General features: G+C 37.3%; 1 protein-coding gene across 2 annotated transcripts in view; it reads left to right on the top strand.

Moving 5' to 3' along the window:
* spred1 (sprouty related EVH1 domain containing 1) overlaps positions 1–19,227 on the top strand; it is an 87,627-nt gene that overhangs the window by 57,106 nt on the left and 11,294 nt on the right. For both annotated transcript variants that reach the window (XM_060828920.1, XM_060828921.1), the window contains exon 5: positions 6,705–6,754. In XM_060828920.1, the coding sequence (XP_060684903.1) occupies positions 6,705–6,754 (50 nt within the window). The remainder of the gene's footprint in view (positions 1–6,704; positions 6,755–19,227) is intronic.

Genomic DNA, 19,227 nt, shown 5'->3' with positions numbered 1-19,227 from the left:
GTGTGGAAACAGGCCCTTCGGCCCAACAAGTCCACGCCGACCTGCCGAAGCGCAACCCACCCATACCCCTACATTTACCCCTTACCTAACACTACGGGCAATTTAGCATGGCCAATTCACCTGACCCGCACATCTTTGGACTGTGGGAGGAAACCGGAGCACCCGGAGGAAACCCACGCAGACACGGGGAGAACGTGCAAACTCCACACAGTCAGTCACCTGAGGCGGGAATTGAACCCGGGTCTCAGGCGCTGTGAGACAGCAGTGCTAACCACTGTGCCACCGTACTGCCCACGTAGGTGTAGGTAGAGTGGTCAAGAAGGTGTTTGGTGCGCTTTCTTTGTTGGTCAGTGCATTGAGTATAGGAGGTCATGTTGTGGCTGTAATGGACATTGGTTAGGCCATTTTGGAATACTGTATTCAGTTCCAGTTTCACTGCTATAGGAAAGATGTGACACTAGAAAGGATTCAGAAAGATTTACAGGAATGTTGCCATGATTGGAGGGTTTGAACTATTGGGAGAGGCTGAATAGGCTGGATTTCTCTCCCCTGGAGTGTCAGAGATTGAGGGATGACCTTATAGAAGTTTATATAATTATTAGGCATGATTAGGGTGAATAGCCAAGATCTTTTTCCCAGGGTAGGGCAGTTCAAAACTAGAGGACACAGTATTAAGATGAGAGGAGAATGATTTAAAAGGATTTTAGATTAATTTAGAGTATCTGATCAGCATGGTCTGTGTCCATGCTGTACATCTCTATGACTCTTTTAAGAGCTATATCTATCTCCTTCTTGAAAGCACACAAAGTTTTGGCTTCAATCACTTTGGAATAATGAATTCTCTGGGTGAAGAAATCTTTTCTTCCCTTCAGTCCTTTACTCCTTCCCCTTAAACCACAAACCCTGATCCCTACCATCGGGAGCATTCCTTCCTGCATCTAACTCTCTAGTCCTGGTCTTCTCATTCTTATAAACTCTAGTGATTACACTCCGAACTGACTCAATCTCTCCTCATACATCAGTCCTGTAATCGTTAGCAAGAATATTCTTCCTCAGTTAAAGAGACCAAACTGCACACGATATTCCATGTGTGGCCTGTATAATTGCAGCAAGACATTTCTGTTCCTGTACTCAAATACAACTTGCCTTCTTAACTGCCTGATGCACCTACATGTTTACTTCCAGTGACTGGTGCACAAGAACATCCATGTCGCATTGAACATTGCCCTCTCTCAATTTACAGCCAATCAAATAATAATCTGCCTTCACATTTTTGCTACCAAAGTGGATAATTTCATATTTATCTACATTATACTGTATCTGCCATGCATTTGCTCACTCTCTCAGCCTGTCCACATCACACTGCAACATTTCTGCATCCTCCTCACAGCTCACCCTTCCACTCAGCGTTGTGTCGTCTGCACATTTTGAGATAGTAAATTTATTTCCCTGATATAAATCATCAACATATATTGTGAATAGCTGGGGTTCTAGTGCCAATCCCTGTAGTCTCCCAGTAATCACTGCCCGCCATTCAGAAAGGCGAACTTTAATCTACTTTGTTTCCTAGCTGCCAACCAATTTTCTATTCACTTTACTGCTCTACTCCTAATCCCTTGTCCTTTAATTTTACACATTAATCTGGTTATAGGTTTGCTCGCTGAGCTAGTAGATTTGTTCTCAGACATTTCGTCACCATACTAGGTAATATCATCAGTGAACCTCCGATGAAGTGCTGGTGTCTTTTCCCATTTGTTATTTATGTGTCTTGGTCTGTTGTAGTGGGTAATTGCATTTCCAGTTCTTTTTCTGAGAATTTGGTAAATGGGGTCCAAATCTATATGATTCTTAATTCCTACATTCATCCTGGGCCAGGCTAAACAAAGACATGCACAGCAATTCCTAGAGATCTGGCATTCAAACTGGAACTCCATTAACAAACGTATTGATTTGGAGCCATTTACCAACCTTTTGGAAAAAGAACCAGAAGTGATATCACCCACTATAACAGATCAAGGCACATAAATAGCAAACGGGACAGAACACCAGCGCTTCATCGGAGGCTCATTGATGATGTTATCCAGCACGATGACGAAATGTCTGAGGAAAAAATCTACCAACTCAGCGATCAAACTTACAACCTAACCCACAACCTGAGCTGGAAATCTTCTCCAAAATCGCAGACCCATTAATCTTTTACATGGGACTTTGCCAGAAGCCTTCTGAAAGTACAAATAAACCACATCAATTTGCTCCTCAGATCAGCTGCTTGTTGGGTGGAGGGGCCATGCAGGAAAGAAGCCTTTTTTATCTAAGCATTTTTGTGAAGGAAGATGAGGGGCCCTACTTTAGTATTCAAGAAATCATATTCCTTCATTAGTGGGAAGAGAAAGGGAGACAAATTCTCTATTGCAGGAAGTGGAGAGACAAAGGTTAGGAGAGCATCAACAGTAAGAGAAAGATGATGGTTTGTTGAAAGGGTGGCTGGGAGGGAAAGAGTTGAAAGCTGAAGTATTACGACTTTTCATTTTTCTTTCATAGCGTCTGAGCATTGTCGGCAAAGCAGGCATTTGTTGCTCATCCCTAATTTCCCTGAGAAGGTTAGAGAAGGAATGATTACAATTGGTATTCAACAGGCCAGCTTAATCTTGACAAACTGGAAAGTTACTAGTGCCTTTTTAAAATTAAAATCTGAAGAGGAACTTCAAATGAGAAAGCATTAAGATAATTTCTATGCTCTTAGCCATACTTTTAATTTACTAATAAGGATTAGTTGTCAGTGTGGGTTATCTTCCCATGTAATGTATATAACCCATATCAAACAGAAGAAAAAGTGTCTGGTCAGAGTGGAACCACACAGAAGGACTTCTTGTCAGATATATATGTCGCTCCTTTCTAAAATAAAAGTTAAGCTTTTTGTTTTCCAACAACAGTATTGACAATTTTTATAAATGCAACATTGCTCACATTTGGTATTCAGCTGCCATTTCAGTAGCTGTGCTTTTTCAAATATGTATGTTCACTTTCAAAGGGGAACCTAACATATTTAAGATCATAAAAGCTGAATCTTTTGCCGTAGGCTTTCAACCACTTACAGCTGTGTTGCAGAGGCATCCTGCGTGTCTTTTTTACTTGTTTTGTCATGTGGGTGTTGACATTTTGTGTGTTTCTGCTTGCTTAGTTTTAGATGTAAATTATTTCCCAGTGAAAATGCTGTCATGTGATACACTCCGTATTGGTGTGAAAAGTACCCTTGCAAGTAATAATTGATGTAGAGAATGGCTAGCTGCTCAGCAGATCGCAGGAGAACTAATAATTTGTTTCCCTTAACATAAATGATGGGTTAAAGGCAATGTTACAGGATATTAAATGAACAGAATAATTAATAATAACAAATGAAAAACATTTTTATTCTGCTCAATAACCTGCCTTCTAATTAGTTTCTTTGCTCTGCTAGTAGGAAGTTTTATTTATGTTGAACTATTCCTTCCTCAATGATGAAAATAAAACAAATGAATTATGAACTGTTAGCACTTCTGAAAAAGTCAGCATCTTTTGACCATTTTTTGATTGCCCTTGATCTGAGTGGTTTAGTTGACCATTGTCGTGGGCAGTTAAGAGTTGACCACATCACTGTAGGTCAAACCAGGTAGGGAAGACACATTTCCTGCCCTAAAGAAACCAAATGAGTTTTTACAACCAGAGATGATAGTTATCATGGTCACCAGTTCTGAGACCAGCTTTCAATTCCATATTTCATTAATTTGAATTTCATCAACTACTAATTTGAATTCCAGATTAACAGAGCGTTAGTTTTTTTATTGTCTGGATTATTACTCTGGTAGTATTACTACTACATCATTTTGGATGCTGACTTATAGCTTGAATGTAACAAAGCTAATCTATTTTAGTGGATGATGGGGAAATGTTAAATATTCTTGCAATGTGTTTGAAATAGAGTTAAACATTATTCGTGCTTTTTCTTGGTATGTGAATGTTAGATGTCAAAATGGAAAACAACATATTTAGGGTTTTAAAATTTGTAGATGTTGGTCTGTGGATGGATGTTTATATTATGGTTCCCTGCCCCTTAACAAGTGCTTTTTACTTCATTTCAGAATTATTTGGGGTAAAGAAAGTTTGTAGGAATCTTTTTCATTACAAGGCTAATTGTCAAACATTTTCTGCTTGTTATTAATGTGAGTTATGGCCAGTACATCCAAACTACTAGTAATCCATGTTTCTGTTCTTATCCTTCTTTTTGGCATCTTTATTGACGTGGCAGTTCTCCATATATAAATTTAGCTTGCTGACAAGTACTGTTTTACTGCACTGTCTAGTCCAGTTCTGTCTAGTGCAGATGGTTCTTCCATTATATGTCACTGGATTGCAAGTAATTGTATGAAATCAGGTTTCCTTATATTTTCCTAGACCCTTTGAATTTATAAAAACCATCCCAGATGAAGTTGGCTGAATAGCCAAATTGTTAAAAAAAACAGGATATGAGGTTCTTGATCCAGATGAAATGTGTATTTTCTGAGCATTTAGTTAACTTTGAATCCAGATTTCTAAACTTTTGTTTTCACTGAAAAGTAAATATCACGTTACAACTGAAAAGAAAACTCACAGAAGAGTCAGGCAGAGTTTTTAAAAAACTCAAAGGTGTCATGTCACACTAATTCATTTGATGGACTGTGTTGATGTGATTTATTGTCTCTTTGTTTCACCCAAAACTGAAGTACAGAACTTTAACATAACCCATCAAAAACTATGTTCACAAGAAAACCAAGGTTCATATCTACATATGACATATCAAGTTGTGAAACTGAATTTAATGAATCCATACTTTATAAGCAGGCATCAGATATAAGGTGTGTTATTGTAAAAATCCAAACAGGCTACTAATATTAGTGAGAGGCCAGTCACCCTTATGTGTGACATCAGCCTCTGTCTTTGCAGTTGACTATTAATTACCTTGGAGCAACTAGGCATGGGCATTAAATACTACTTTATGTTGCCACTAAATCAAAGCCAAAGCAAATAATCAGGTGAGCCAAACTGATGAAACATCATCAGTTCATTCTGGGTTCGATTCCAGCCTCAGGCGACTGTATGTGCAGTTTGCACATTCTCCCCATATCTATGTGGGTTTCTCTGAGTGCTCCGGTTTCTTGCCACAGTCCAAAGATGTGCAGGTTAGGTGAACTGGCCATGCTAAATTGCCTATAGTGTTCAGGGATATGTAAAGTTTGGGGTATGTAGAGTAAAAGGGGAATGGGTCTGGGTGGGATACTCTTTGGAGGGTCGGTGTAGACTTGCTGGGTGGAAGGGCCTGTTTCCACACTGCAGGGATTTTATGATTCTTATTGTATTCTCTTTGTCCTTGACCCACTCTAGTTCAGTATTAAATTTCTTCACAACATGACTGCTCAAAGCTGAGAGATTTCTGCATGTGAATTAACTATTAAAGGTTGTCGTTTAATTAGAGAATCAAACTTCCTTCACTGTCACCATTCTGCATGTTGAAGGAAACTTTGAAGTTTCCTGGAAAGTATGGAAGTATTAGCTCATTTCGTTGACGTAATGTTGCGAACAGGTTTCAGTCTCCTTAACAACATTATAATACCCAATGCAAGATCCCAAAAAGGAGAATCTCAAGCATGTTTTACACAAAAGGCAAGATGTGTAGTGCAAAACTTTGAACTTCTTGGAATGATTCTGCATCCTGTATGATTTTACTTCTGGTCTGATGTGCAACTTAATTTAAAATAGAGAAATAAGGCTCTGTCAAATTCCTCCAACATTGCTACTATCTCCTTCCCAAGTGGTTAGCACTGCTGCCTCACAGCACCAGGGTCCCAAGTTCGATTCCGACCTTGGGCGACTGTCTGTGTGGAGTTTGCACATTCTCCCCGTTTCTGCGTGGGTTTCCTCCAGGTGCTCCGGTTTCCTCACACCGTCCAAAGATGAGCAGGTCAGGTGAATTGGCCATGCTAAATTGTCCATAGTGCTAGGTGCATTAGTCAGAGGGAAATGGGTCTGGGTAAGTTACTCTTTGGAGGGTCGATGTGAACTTGTTGGGCCGAAGGGCCTGTTTCCACACTAGGGAAGCTAGTCTAAACTGGAGTAACCTTTTAACTCTTATGTGTTTTTTTATTTCAAAACCTCCATTAGCTTCTTGTTAGACTGCACGAAGTCTTTCTTCTGACTTGGGTCATCAATATTTTCTTCACAGATTTTATCAATCCTACCTTCTTGTAGCAATTGTGAATTGTGAATGGTAGTCTAGTGGTCATCTTACTGGACTAGGAGGCCCAGCCTTAGGTCCTGGGGACGCACTCAAAATCCCACCAAGCAGCTGCTGGAATGTCAATTTGGTTCAGAAAATCTGGAATTGAAAGCTAGTGTCAGCGAGTGACCATGAAACTGTTAACCGACTGTTGTAAAACTCCATCTACGCTTAAGTGTCAGTAAACAAAGTTCCAGAAACGTAAATACCAGCAGCCTTTTACATAGTGGTTGCTGTGAATTTTATCCACCATCATTGTCTGTTCTATTAGCTGACATACCCCACCAGACAATATTTTTTAAAACACGGTTGAGTGGATCTAATTGAAAACTATTATTATAAATTTCAAAGAATGACGACAGGTGTGGTGAAATAACTTGGAGTCTGATAATATCAATGTTTTATTTGTCTGCAGGTTGCCAAGAAACTTTCAATGAAGCAGCAGTTCCTGATGATGGTTTTCAAGTAAGTAGCACAAAGGAGTGTGTAAAATGATTTGGTTTAGGTCATCTCTGTCAAAGTATTCCAGAGCAGGTACTTGCTAGATATGTGAGAAGCTAACATATTGTGGTGCAACTTCAGAACGAACCCATTCATTTGGTGGATTGAGAATGAATATTTCAACATTAAATAATAACCAAGTAGTTTGAGTGCTCATTTTCCTCCGGCATTAAGGTTTATTAAGACTTTTTAATGCCATTCAAGTAAAGGTTTTAAATGCCTCGCAGTAATTTTCCTTCTTTAAAAATCTACCACTGGCATTGTGTAGGAAGAAACGTCAGTCCTTTGAATAGATGTACTGAAGGAATAATGGATATGTACATGAGACTAATGCTGTGTAGAAATATAGGATTTCAGAAGCACAAATGCTGAAAAAGTAAAATTATGATAAATTGGAAGACTTGACTGCTAGTTTCTGCATATGTTATGTTACCGTATCTTTGGCTTCGAAACCTTGATCTGCAACCTTGCAAAGGCTTGCAATTTTTATCCATAAATGGTTTATTGAAGCTGATTACTGCAAACATCAGGTTTTTGTTTAAGTGTGTGATTTTGTGTAAACCTATTTCATAATGTGCGAGTAAAATGTATTTTTAGAAGCTTTGAAAGGCTTAAAGCTGGCTGAATATGTTCAGTTAAAAAAAATAAACCAATTTCATAAGTCATGTAATATGTTTTTGGCATATTTGGTGTAGATTAAAGGGAAGGATATCACTAAAATCTTGTCATTTCATACTGAAAAGGATAGACTTGTCAAAGTAGATCTTCATACGTTCCAATAGAAATATGATATCAATTCAAGAGTCAAATGAAAGTTGTGAAATCCTGAAACCTTTGCTATCCAGCAAGGTATCCAATAAGTGCCGATAGAATTGAACCCCAGCAAGAGTTGCTCCACTCGGGAATAGAAAAAATTGACAAGAAAACATAAGCTGCATTATATTAGGTGCAGCAAGAAAACAAAATAATAAGCTGCATTGGAGTTGAAAAAATAATCTATGGTTGGCAGAAGTCTGTAGATATTGGTAGACAAAAGCTGCCTATGGTACGCCAATGGATAACAGGTAGCTTTTAAACTGTGTCAGGCTATTGATTCATCCATAACTTTTTTGACAGTTCGCATTATTTTCATTTTACAAAATTCTTTGAAAACTTAGCAAATGATGTGTATTAAATAACCAACCTTGATGATGATTAGTGTTAGTTACTTTGTTCTCCCTTGAGATTTTAAAAGAAATGATGCACAGAGTTCTTAGGTTTATTCGAGAAGGTAATTGAGATTTCCACTTCATAATGCAACCACAAATAAGCTTTGTGGGCAGGTGTTTTGGCACAACTGACTGCCAGCAATCTTTTGTGATGGGCTGAAACTAAAATGGAACTTCTAAGATTTCTGACTGTAGGCACAGGAAAGATGAGTAATACATTGGGCAAAATATCAGTCTAAAACTGTCAACTTTGTTCTTTTGCCCTAGGCAATGTTTTGTCTGACTCCTTTGTCAATGTGAGGTTGTCCAGTACTGCACCAAAAATTTGAAAGACCTATGATTTAATAACACAGTCTGAAGTGGTTTTGCTTTAGGCAGGCAGGATACTCATTTCAATGGATTGCTCTGCAGACAAAGGTAATCTCTACTTCTGAGGGTATATCATCTACCTTAAAATTATTGCCTTAAGAAGGGGAAGAAACATTTTAAAATGGTATGCAATATTTTAACCTTGTAACTTATTAAATGCTTAATTTCTTTCTCCTTTTTAACCAATTCCATAACCCAGTGAGCATCATGATCAGAAAGATTAGAACAGTTTTTTAATTGTCTAAAATACAAAGAAAGTAACCTGCTGTCTGACATTTTATAATAATGGCAAAGATACTAAAAGTGGTAAAACTTGATAACACAATAGAAGAGGAGTTTGTCTTATGCCTAGCTATATGGCTGCTTTGACAGAAAAGGGTTGCTAACTTTCAGAGTATTGAACAAGGGCCTGTGACATGTCAGTGAGCAATGAATTGATGGAGTTTCTTTTTAAGTGAGGGTCAGCATTAGGGAGGGAAGTCACAATGTGAAAGCACTGAGAGATGTTAAGGTAGGTGAAGTTATAGATGCTGAAGGAAAGGGAAGGGTCTAGTTGCAGTAGAATAGGGATAGGAATTGTTTCAAAGGACAATTCATTCTGCAGCCTGGAAAATCTCCCTCTTTTCTTTTATAAAAATACATCTGAGCATTTTCAACCTCTTTCCAAGTTGTCATTGTGATAAGTAGAGTTCCCCTGCAACTCCTTCTCCATCCTTCCTTCAGCTTTGATGATGAGACTGAGGATTTGGTTGAGCTCAGGTAACGAGGATCTAAAGGACTCTCTTTGCACTCATCTGTATTGTGGATGAATTCCAAGCTGGCCTTGTAATTTGCTGCAGTGGATTGTGGGCCAACCATTGGATTTGGCACAGGTTTCCTGAGAAGGCTTTTGTTCTGAAAAGTAAATTTAACACTGAAAATGACACCTTACGAGAATGAAAAGAAAATGGAAGAACTTGCATTATGTAGTGTCATTCATAAGATGCTTTATATGTTATGATTGTCAGCATTCTTAGAGCTTTAGGACTATGGAGCTAATGATTTTCTCCTCACAGAATAACCTCCTCCTACCAGGAGCTCAACATTAATTCCCCTCGAAAAAGCTCAATAAATTCCTTCTCTAAGCACGGAGACCAGAACTGCACACATTCCTCCAAGTGTAACTCCACCAATGTCCGGTATCATTATAGTAAGATTCTAATTCCTTTGTAATGAAAACTATCACAATATTTGCCTTCCTGATTGTTTGAAGTACCTGCATGCTAACTTTATGATTCATGTATGAGAACAAAGCATTTTTCAATCACAGCATTCCAAACTTTCTCTGCTTTCAAAAGTTTTTTCCTACTAAACTGGATAGTTTCATAATTCATCACATTGCATCAAATCTGCCATGTTGTTATCCAGTTGCCCAAACCTTTTGTGTATCCCTCTGCATCTTATTTGCATCCCTCTTGGCTCTTGCTTTGCCACCTAACTTTGTTATCAGCAAATGTTGAAATGTTACACTAAGTCATTAACATGGACAAGAAATAGTTGAGACTCACTACAGCTTCCCAACCCAACAAAATCGCATTTTTTTTTAATCTTTTAACCAATCTTCAACCCATGTGTAATAACCTCTACAAGGCCTATGGCGAATCACTAACTAATCTACTGGTAAGCTTATCGAGTATGAGTTTCCTTCTTAACAGGCAGTAGTCTTGCCAGCTGGAACTCATCGTCTGAACCCTTTTTGGCACAACTAGTAGGTGCAATTGTAGTATACCTACCACTGGACCAAGTGTGCCACGGTTCAAGTCCCACCTATTCCAGGGGTATGTAATAACATCTTTGAATAGGTTGATTAGGAAGAATAGGTGAACATTTTTAAACTGTCCCAATTGATCACTGTGTTCAGCTGTTAGCTGAGACCACCCATGTATAGAACCTCGGCTATTTAAATGCCCAGGGCCCTCTTGTGGTGCAGTGGTGGTGTCCCTACCCCTGAAACGGGAGACCCAGATTCAAGTCCCAATGGTTTAGGGGTATATAGTAACATCTCTGAACAAACTCATTAGAAACTAAGTTTTAAGGAAAAAAACAAAAAGCAGATCCAAGAAGAAAAAAGAAGGCTCGTTGCTTTTGGTTGCACTTCAGTTCTATACTCTTGAACTATGGACATCGGGTGCGGAGGGGTATGGGCAGATCACAAGACCTCTTCATAAGTCTGCTCCTCGGCCTGGCCAGGTAGGAAAGGGGGATTAGTGTAGATAGTATGTCTTATTGGCTGTACAGACTGATTCATCTGAAGAACTTCTTCTGTGCAGTATGATTCAATGATTCTATGATCTCATATTGCCTTATCCACCTTACTAGTTGCATTCTTAAAAAAACTCTTTAAAAGATTGGTCAAGTCTGCCTTCCTTTCAAAATTCCTCATCATCTCTAATTAAATATGTCACTTTCAAACACAAGATTCCTAATAGTTTTTTAACATTTTGCCTGCTATTACTAATAGATCATATGGCTGATATTTTCCATTTTTATACTTGTACAGTTCTTAAATAACGAGGTTACCTGCCAACCTTCGAGAGCTATTCTATAAGTTAATTAATACTGTAAAATTATTCAGTGTGTAATAACCTCTACAAGGCCTATGGCGAATCACTAGCTCTTTTTATTCCTTTAAGTTGTCCTTAAAACACACCATCGCAACATTTCTCTTGTCCATTTTATTCAATTCACCAAAAAGATTTTGAGCATTTTTTTCTGCATTAAGGGCATTACATTGGAAATTTTGTAAACTAGCCAGGCACAATCTTTTGCTTAATAAATTTCCTGTATTCAAATTACTCAGCTTGAGTCATCATTTCTGCAGTGATATAAATAGATTAATAGATCATTAAAAGACTCCACTTCAGCTGAAATGTGGAGAGATGTAAGACCAGTGAAATAGTTTTAAAGTTTAAGCTAGTTTGCATTTGATGTCCATTTTAGTTCCCATAGGGTAAGAATTGGTAATGTTTTCAGCCATGTACTTAGCCATAAGGGATTTGAAACATAAGGAACAGGAGCAACAACTGACATATTGAACCTACATATTCAGTAAGGCCATGACTTACATAATCTATCTCATCTCCAGTGTCCTGCCATATTCGCACATCCCTTGATTCCATTAGAATCCAAAATATCTAGTCACAACTTTGGTAGAGAATTTCCAAAGTTCACATTTCTCTGAGTGAAGAAATCTCTCCATGTTTTAGTCCTAAATGGACTAAAAGTCCTAAAATCCCTTTAACCTGAGATGATGACCTATTTTTCTATACTCTGCATCCGTTGGACACAGACTCTGTATTCTATCCTCCCAAACTTCTGTTCCAGTGAGATCATCCCTCATTCTTCAAAATGTTGGGACAGTTTAGGCCTGTACTGCTCAATCTTTTCTCGTAGGACAACTCATGAATCTGAGGAATCAATGCACTGAATCTTCATTGAAGCCTGCCTAAGATAAGTACGCTCTTTCTTGCTTACTGCGCACAATACTCTAGGAGTGAGCTCATCAAAGATCTATACAATTGCATTAAAGTTTTCTTACTCTTCTATTCAAGCCCATCTGCAACAAAAAGCCGACAAGCTATTTGTCTTCCCAATTTCTTGCACTACCTTTTATATTAACATTGTGATTCTTGTAGAATGACCTGCAAATTCTTCTGAACACCAGTATTTATTAATTTCTCATTATTTAATTCTTGTAACCTTCCTACCAAAGTAAATGCATTTCTTCAATTATATTCCCTCCGCAATTTTATCCACTCACTTAATCAGTCCAAAATCCCTTTACAAATTCTGCATCCTTCTCTCACTATATTTTCTCATCTATTTATGTATTGTCAGCAAATGTGGATGCATTATACTCAGCCCTTTTATTGAGTCAGTAATATGGATTGTAAATAGCTAAAGCCACAGCACTGATCCTTATGTCATCTTATTATGCTCCCCTGACAAACGGCATTATCCTATTATGCTGACTGTGTTTCATCCTTCAAGCAACCCTCTATCCTTTCTAACCCCATTAACTCCTACCTTGTGTAACAAGCATTCATGTGTTGCTTTCGTGATTCACTTATTAAAATTTGTGTGTGCTGCATCTACTGCTTTCCCTTTATCTACCTTTTTTATATCCTCAAGAAAACACATATAAGCCAGTTAAAACAGATTAACCTTTCTCAAAACCATATTGACCATGCTTATTCTTATCTTGATTTTCAAAGAGTCCTGTTAACACTTTCTTCATAGTACATTGCCGCGTTTTCTTGACTTGTAATGTCAGGTTAACTGACTTATGGTTCCTTGTTTTCTTACTCTCCCTCTTGAATAGCAAGGTTATACTTGCTGACTTCTAATCCACTGAGAACCTTTCAGAATGTGGGGAATTTTGGAAGATCATACCATTGTGGTCACTGTATTGGCAGTTACCTGAGATGTGCCTTAGCTGTCAAATGTCAGTTCCAATGTAATTGGAAAATATCATGGGCGTGAGAAACGTGAAATAAAAACAATCATTTTATAGAGAAACTCAGCAGATCTGGGAACATCCTGGAAAGAGAAACAGTGGTAACAATTTAATTCCATTATGAGTCTTCAGATCTGGGCTTGGGTCTGAAACATTTGTTGGTTTTTAACTTCAGTAAGATCTCCAGCGATTTTTCTGTGCAAATGTGCTTTGATTTTACTACTACCTGTGGTTGCCATTATTTCTGGTATGTTTTTGTGACCGCTATTGTGAAAACATATGCAAAATACGTGTTCAAAGTCTTTTGTCATTTTCGTGTTCCTTGTTTATTTCTTATTTGTCTTGTCTCAGTCTTTGAGGGATCATGTTTACTTTTATTATTCTTTCTAGAAGGTCTTCTATTTGTTTTTGTATCTTTTATTAATTTACTCATATTCTCATTCCTTACCATTTTTTGATCATCCTTTGCTGGTTTCTAAAACTCTCAACTAGTTCTCAGCCTTGCTAATTGAAATTATTATAAACCTCTTTTAACCTAATGCAATTTGTAACCTGTTAAGTTAGCCTTGGGTAGAGAAATTTTCTCATGTAAGTTTTGTTTCTTAAAGGATTGTCAATCAATGAGAATTTTGAATTTATTTTAAAATGTTTTTCATTGCTTACCTACCACTGCATTTTGTAATCTGATTTCTCAGTCTATTAGGCAATCTCACCTCCACACCACCATACCTAAGTAACTAGCTTTATTTAAGACCATAACTTTGGACTTCAATATGACACACTCAAAGTTGACCTAAAATTAATCATAATATGATCACCTTTTCCAGAGGATCCCTTACTATGGGAAAACTAATCCAGTCCGTCTCATTGCACAAGATGAGATCTAAAACATCCTGTATAAACATCCATTGTGAGGAAGGGTCACTGGACAAGAAATGTTAACTGATTTCTCTCCACAGATGCTGCCAGACCTGCAGAGATTTTCCAGCAGTTTCTGTTTTTGAATCTAAAACATCCTATTCCATGCTTAGTTCCCTGATACATAGATCTAGAAAACTGTCATTAAATGAACTGAACCTCAAAACTACCTTTGACCAATTTCCCTTTTCCAGTCCATTTGAAACTTAAAGGTCCCCATAGTTATAGTGTTATTCTTCTCTTTATTTCTTGATTAATACTCAGCCCATAAGTATAGCGACTGCGAGGGTTCAAATGTGGCGCAGTGACATATTTTGTTTTATAATGCTCCTGTGAGGCTTGGGACTTTTCTTTTCAAAATTAAGCATGCTACTATAGATATTTGTTGTTGCTGTAGGAGATCTATTAACTACTCTGACTAATGTTCTCTGCTCCTTGCTTAACTCATACTGATTCTGCTTCCTGATATTCTGAGCCAAGATTCTTCCTCACTCCTGGCTTTTGGCCATCCTTTATCATCAGGGCTACTTCGACCCACCACACCCACTGCTTTTCCATTTTGTTTGTGTTTTGCAAGCGACAAATAATTAATTCAACTGGTTACAAATGCTTTATACATTCAGCGAAAACGGATGTGCATGGTTGATGATCGTGATGAGATACCACTGTCGGTTTTCTAATCTCATCTGTTAACTGTTGACTGTTAGCCATGATGATTTTGTGAATTCAGCTGAACTAGTGCAGTTAGATTTGTGGCGCTTAATAAATCCTGCTTTAGGAGTTCACAAACTGCTGCCAGAGTAACAGATCATATTAAAGATGTAGAGATACAATGAAACCTTTGTCTGCTGTCAGTTAATCCACTTTTGTCAATTTGTCAGCGTAAAATGGATATTATTGATTAATTTGGAAATAGATCCATCCTATTGTGTTACATTGTATGCAACGATGGTGAGGTTTTTGAGATTCCAGCAGTCAAAATTCTTTTGTATTAGTAGATTGATATTGACTTCATATTAAAACACAACATAATGTGCTTTAAATCTGAGACCGGAGACTTGAGTCCTAGTTCAGGTATGATTTTCTTTCAAAATGATCATTAGCTTTGGTGATGTGTAAAGCTTTTTGAATTAAAGATGAAATTGTTTCTGCTTTCCTTATCTTTCTGGGTCAGTTGAAATGATCCTGGAATTTATGGATGGTGGAATCTGAAGTATGCGAAGTCACCCATTTTTGGTACAATTCATGCAAAAATCGGCCAAACGAGTGCAGGCAGTCGCGTGAAATCAAGTGTGATTTGCATCTGGTGTCAAATGGATTTTCAGGATTTTTTTTTGTTTTAAAAATTCAAGCTAGAAGATGGACCCAATCCCAATTAATTTAATTCCCATTGCAAGTTTTCACTTATAAAATCTTGAAGGCTCAAGATGAAAGGGAACTAATAGACAACTTTAAAAGTTTTTGAGTGTAATATTTTACATTTGAACTGTGAAACTGACCACAGTACATCGGTCTAAGTAACTTTATTTTCTGTATATTTAAGTCATTTTCAGTTATTTTGAAATTGGTTTAAACAATGAGTCCGGATATTGATTTTAAATGCCCATTTTAACAATGAATCCATTTTCAGCTGCATTAGCCAAGTAGTATCAAATTGCCATTCTTGAATTTTCATTTTAGTTTTAAAAAGTTGTTTTTTAAAAACAAATTCTAAAATGCTCACTATTATGGTGGCAGATTTTACATATACTGATATGTAAATGAGTTCCATTAGAAACCTCAGGGCGAAAATAATTCTTAAAAAGAAAGCAGTATAATTTGTGCTCAGATTGCTGTTTGCCTCCAAAGTAGAAGCCCCGGGCTGTAATTTAACATCATGCAGATTGCGCCATAACTCAGGCACATTGTAACCTTTCTTCGCATAGTTGCAACTTCACTCTAATTTGGTGTTTGTGGGAAAAACTAGTAAATTGCAAATTGGAAAGGAAGACTAAGCACAAAATTGAAGAAACCTCAACCTTTAATCTTGTCATATTTTGTGCATCTTCAGCCATGCTATTTGAATAAAAGTTAAATTTAGCACTCAAATGAATATCTTGGGAATTTTTTTTTCCTGAACTGAGCATGTTTATCTTACTGGCATAGACCCACTTTAAGCTCTTAGTCCCTATTTCCTTTTTTATATCAAAGTATAAAGTCAAAGGTTTAACTACTAACAACCAATTCGTCAATTAATGTTATACTAGCTAAGCAAACATTGCAGTTTTCTTGAAACTGCCTATTATTAACTGTTTCAAGTAATTGAAAGTACTCTTAACAAATTGTTTAAATATTATATGTTAAATTAGTTAATTTGAAGGTGGCATATATTTGTGCCTACTTCCTAATCAACCTGCTAATGTTGAAGTAACACTCTCTATTTTACATTTCACACAATAGTTAACTCATTTCATAACACGTAAAATATGAGGATCCAGAGTGTAAGAATCCAAAGGGAAGTGTATTCCACTAATCTTTCTTGTTACTAAATCGTGTTAGGAGCTATTATAAGAGCGGAGCTTTTTTTTTAAAGCTGTTAATGATTTTCTTCTTGAACTCAGGTCTGCAGAAAGGGGAAAAGGAAAGTCTCATACTTTGAAGAAGGGAAACTGAGTCTGGATCCCATTTTCCTTGCAGCTGTTTTTTTTTGTCCCAACATTTTGCAGCTGGAATCAATTTTATTACTTTACCCATCATCCATTTTAGTACTTTGAAGGAAAAAATATCATAGGAAACATCTCTTAGCAACCACAGGACAGTAATTACTATAACAGCAGCTGGGAGAAAACCAGATTTCCGTTTTACATAAAAGCTGCCATGAGTTGCTTTTTACAGACAGAACTCACCAACCTTTGTCAGAGCAAAGTAATATAGTCACAGAATGTGGGTGGTGGCTGCAGTTTTTAAGCGCTCAGCTGCTTTTTAAAAATGTCCATTGTTTATGTCTAAGCTGGCTTCAATGTGTGAATGCCTTTTGCAATTCCAGTTTGCTAGTTTAAATGAATTGCAAATTTGGAAAGTTGTCTTTAATTTGGTAAACAACAGGAAATGGGCCCCTCACTAAGGCAATAAGTGACACGATACAAAAATGCTTGTATGAAAATATTTCTAACAAAATGGATCAGAATGAGTGTGAAAATACACTAAATACTAGGCTGTAAACTTGTGTTGTTGAAACTATTTCTTCAGTTACCAATAAAAGTCCCTGAAGTTATTGCATGGTAATGCCAAAGACCATTTCATTAAAACTCCAGGGTTATTTCTGGAGAGTTGATTTAGGAATATTTATTATTCTAATTACGGCTTCTTTTAAGTTTCAACCCATTTTTAAAAATAAATGTATTTGGAACACAAAGTCTAAATTTTAACTTAAAGCTGCCTTTGTTGTGATGCAACTGTTTTTATGAGAAGCTTCTTTGATGAATGTTTTATTAAGTCAAAACACTCCCATCCTCAGCCAGGGTATCTTGAATTGGGAAGGGGAAGAGGAAGAAGATTTAAATTAGCAAATTTTCAGGTTGATTTGGATTTTAAAAGAGATTGACAGGATAAATAAAACTTTATCTCATCATGTGCCTGGTTATTTTTGTAAATAGCAAATTATGTCAAATTAATTTTCCCTAGCTGATTTTGTTTTGGAAAATGAACACACTTTCCTTAATAATAAGCCTACAATCTGATAGTCACCTTAGACTTGTTGAAGTATTTCATTAACTATCCAAAGGAATGATTTTTGTCTAGAATTAGTTTTTCATGTTGTGTGTAATCTAAGAAGATAGGTCTTTGCGATGTTTGAAGATCCAGGTGTTGCTTTAATCCATTGAAACAGTGAGGAGCTTAGCGAGAGCAAATGCATGAGCTTTCTGACTGCACATCAGAGGGGTCGGTGTTGCCTCAGGAAAGCAGCTGTGATTGATGGTTTGGAGGGCTGAACTTCGATTGAGTCAACTTGGAGCCCTTGCCCTCAAACACGTGGCAGAAAGAAATTGTTTTAAGAGTCTGAACTAAATGGAGTGAAAAAGCAAAGCAAAATGCTATAGATGTCAGAAGTCTGAAATGAGTACAGAAACTTCTGGAAATACTCAGCAGGTCAGTGGACTGACTAAAACTGAGTTAATGTTTTAGGTTAACAGCTTATCATCAGAGCTGACTTTGGAGAGTGCAACTAGTGAAGTGAAGCCATTTCAAAACCCTGTAAATGCCATCTTTTATTTTCCTGAGCAGATGTAAAAACAAGCCTTTAGGATTTTATTATTTGAATCTTGTCTGTCTGCTTTGGTGCTTTTCCATTCTACCCTTCTTATAGAGTGAGGAATAACTATAGTGGCACATGGTATGTATAATAGCTGCCATAAAATGTCAACAAGCATAATTTGCATTTATTTAATGTCTTCAGCATTGTAAAACATTCCAAAGCTTATTACAAGGACATTACCATACCAAATTTGGCTATACTACAGGCTGGGACAGAGGCAGAAATGGCAAGGGAGGAAATTCCAGATCTTGAGCCTAGGAAACTGAAAGTGCAGCTGTCAATCGCGGATCAATAAAGTAGGAATTGTGAAACAACAGAATTAGGGGAACACAGCAAACGTGCACTGAAGGAAGGGTAACACTACATGGGAAATCAAAGATAAAAGATTACTTTTAAATAGGAAGCATTGTCAAATTGAAAAACAAAGCCATCTCATGCAATTCTATGGCTATGAGTGCATACATACAAATAGAATCTGGCAGAGTGTTACCCTGTTTGAGAATGGAGAAATTGCAATTTCAGGACGATAATTTTGTCAAAGACTTAAGACAGGTCAAGGAGGATAAAAAGGGATGGTTTATCAAGTCACCCTGCATAGAATGTAATTTGTGATTTTGAGGGCTGAAACTTGATTGGTGGAAAGATGGCCATGACTTTGAAAGGAAACAACATGTGCAAGAATGTTTGGAGTATATCCAGAGATTGGAGATAGGGTGCAAATTTGCAAGGACAGAGTGGTCAAGCATGAGTTTACTTGTGAAGATGGATGAGGGCCGATTTGAATGGGGTGGGGGCAGAAGGCAGGTACAAAGACTTATTTTCTTTTGCTTGTGTGCTATTAACTATATTGACGTACAGAAGTGGGTGGGAGAGGGGTTAGGGAAGCAAGGTTTGAGCATGTAGGAGTAACAGATAGAAACATAGGAATTAGGGGAGACAGTGGGCAATTCATGGCTGATCTCACCCTGGTTTCAACTCCACTCTCCTACCTGGTCCACATAGCCCTTTATCTTGCTTTTCATCAGAACCATAAGTATTTCTTTCTTTAATCCGTTGATTTATTCCACATCCTCTGCACTCTGGGGCAGTTAGTTCCACAGATTCATAACCCTCTGAGAAAGTAGTTTCTCCTCATGTCAGTTCTGAACCTATC

This window comes from Hemiscyllium ocellatum, chromosome 8, assembly GCF_020745735.1.
Source record: "Hemiscyllium ocellatum isolate sHemOce1 chromosome 8, sHemOce1.pat.X.cur, whole genome shotgun sequence".
Taxonomy (NCBI): domain Eukaryota; kingdom Metazoa; phylum Chordata; class Chondrichthyes; order Orectolobiformes; family Hemiscylliidae; genus Hemiscyllium; species Hemiscyllium ocellatum.
Note: the sequence above shows the minus strand (reverse complement) of the source record. Positions and strands in the feature narration are given on the sequence as shown.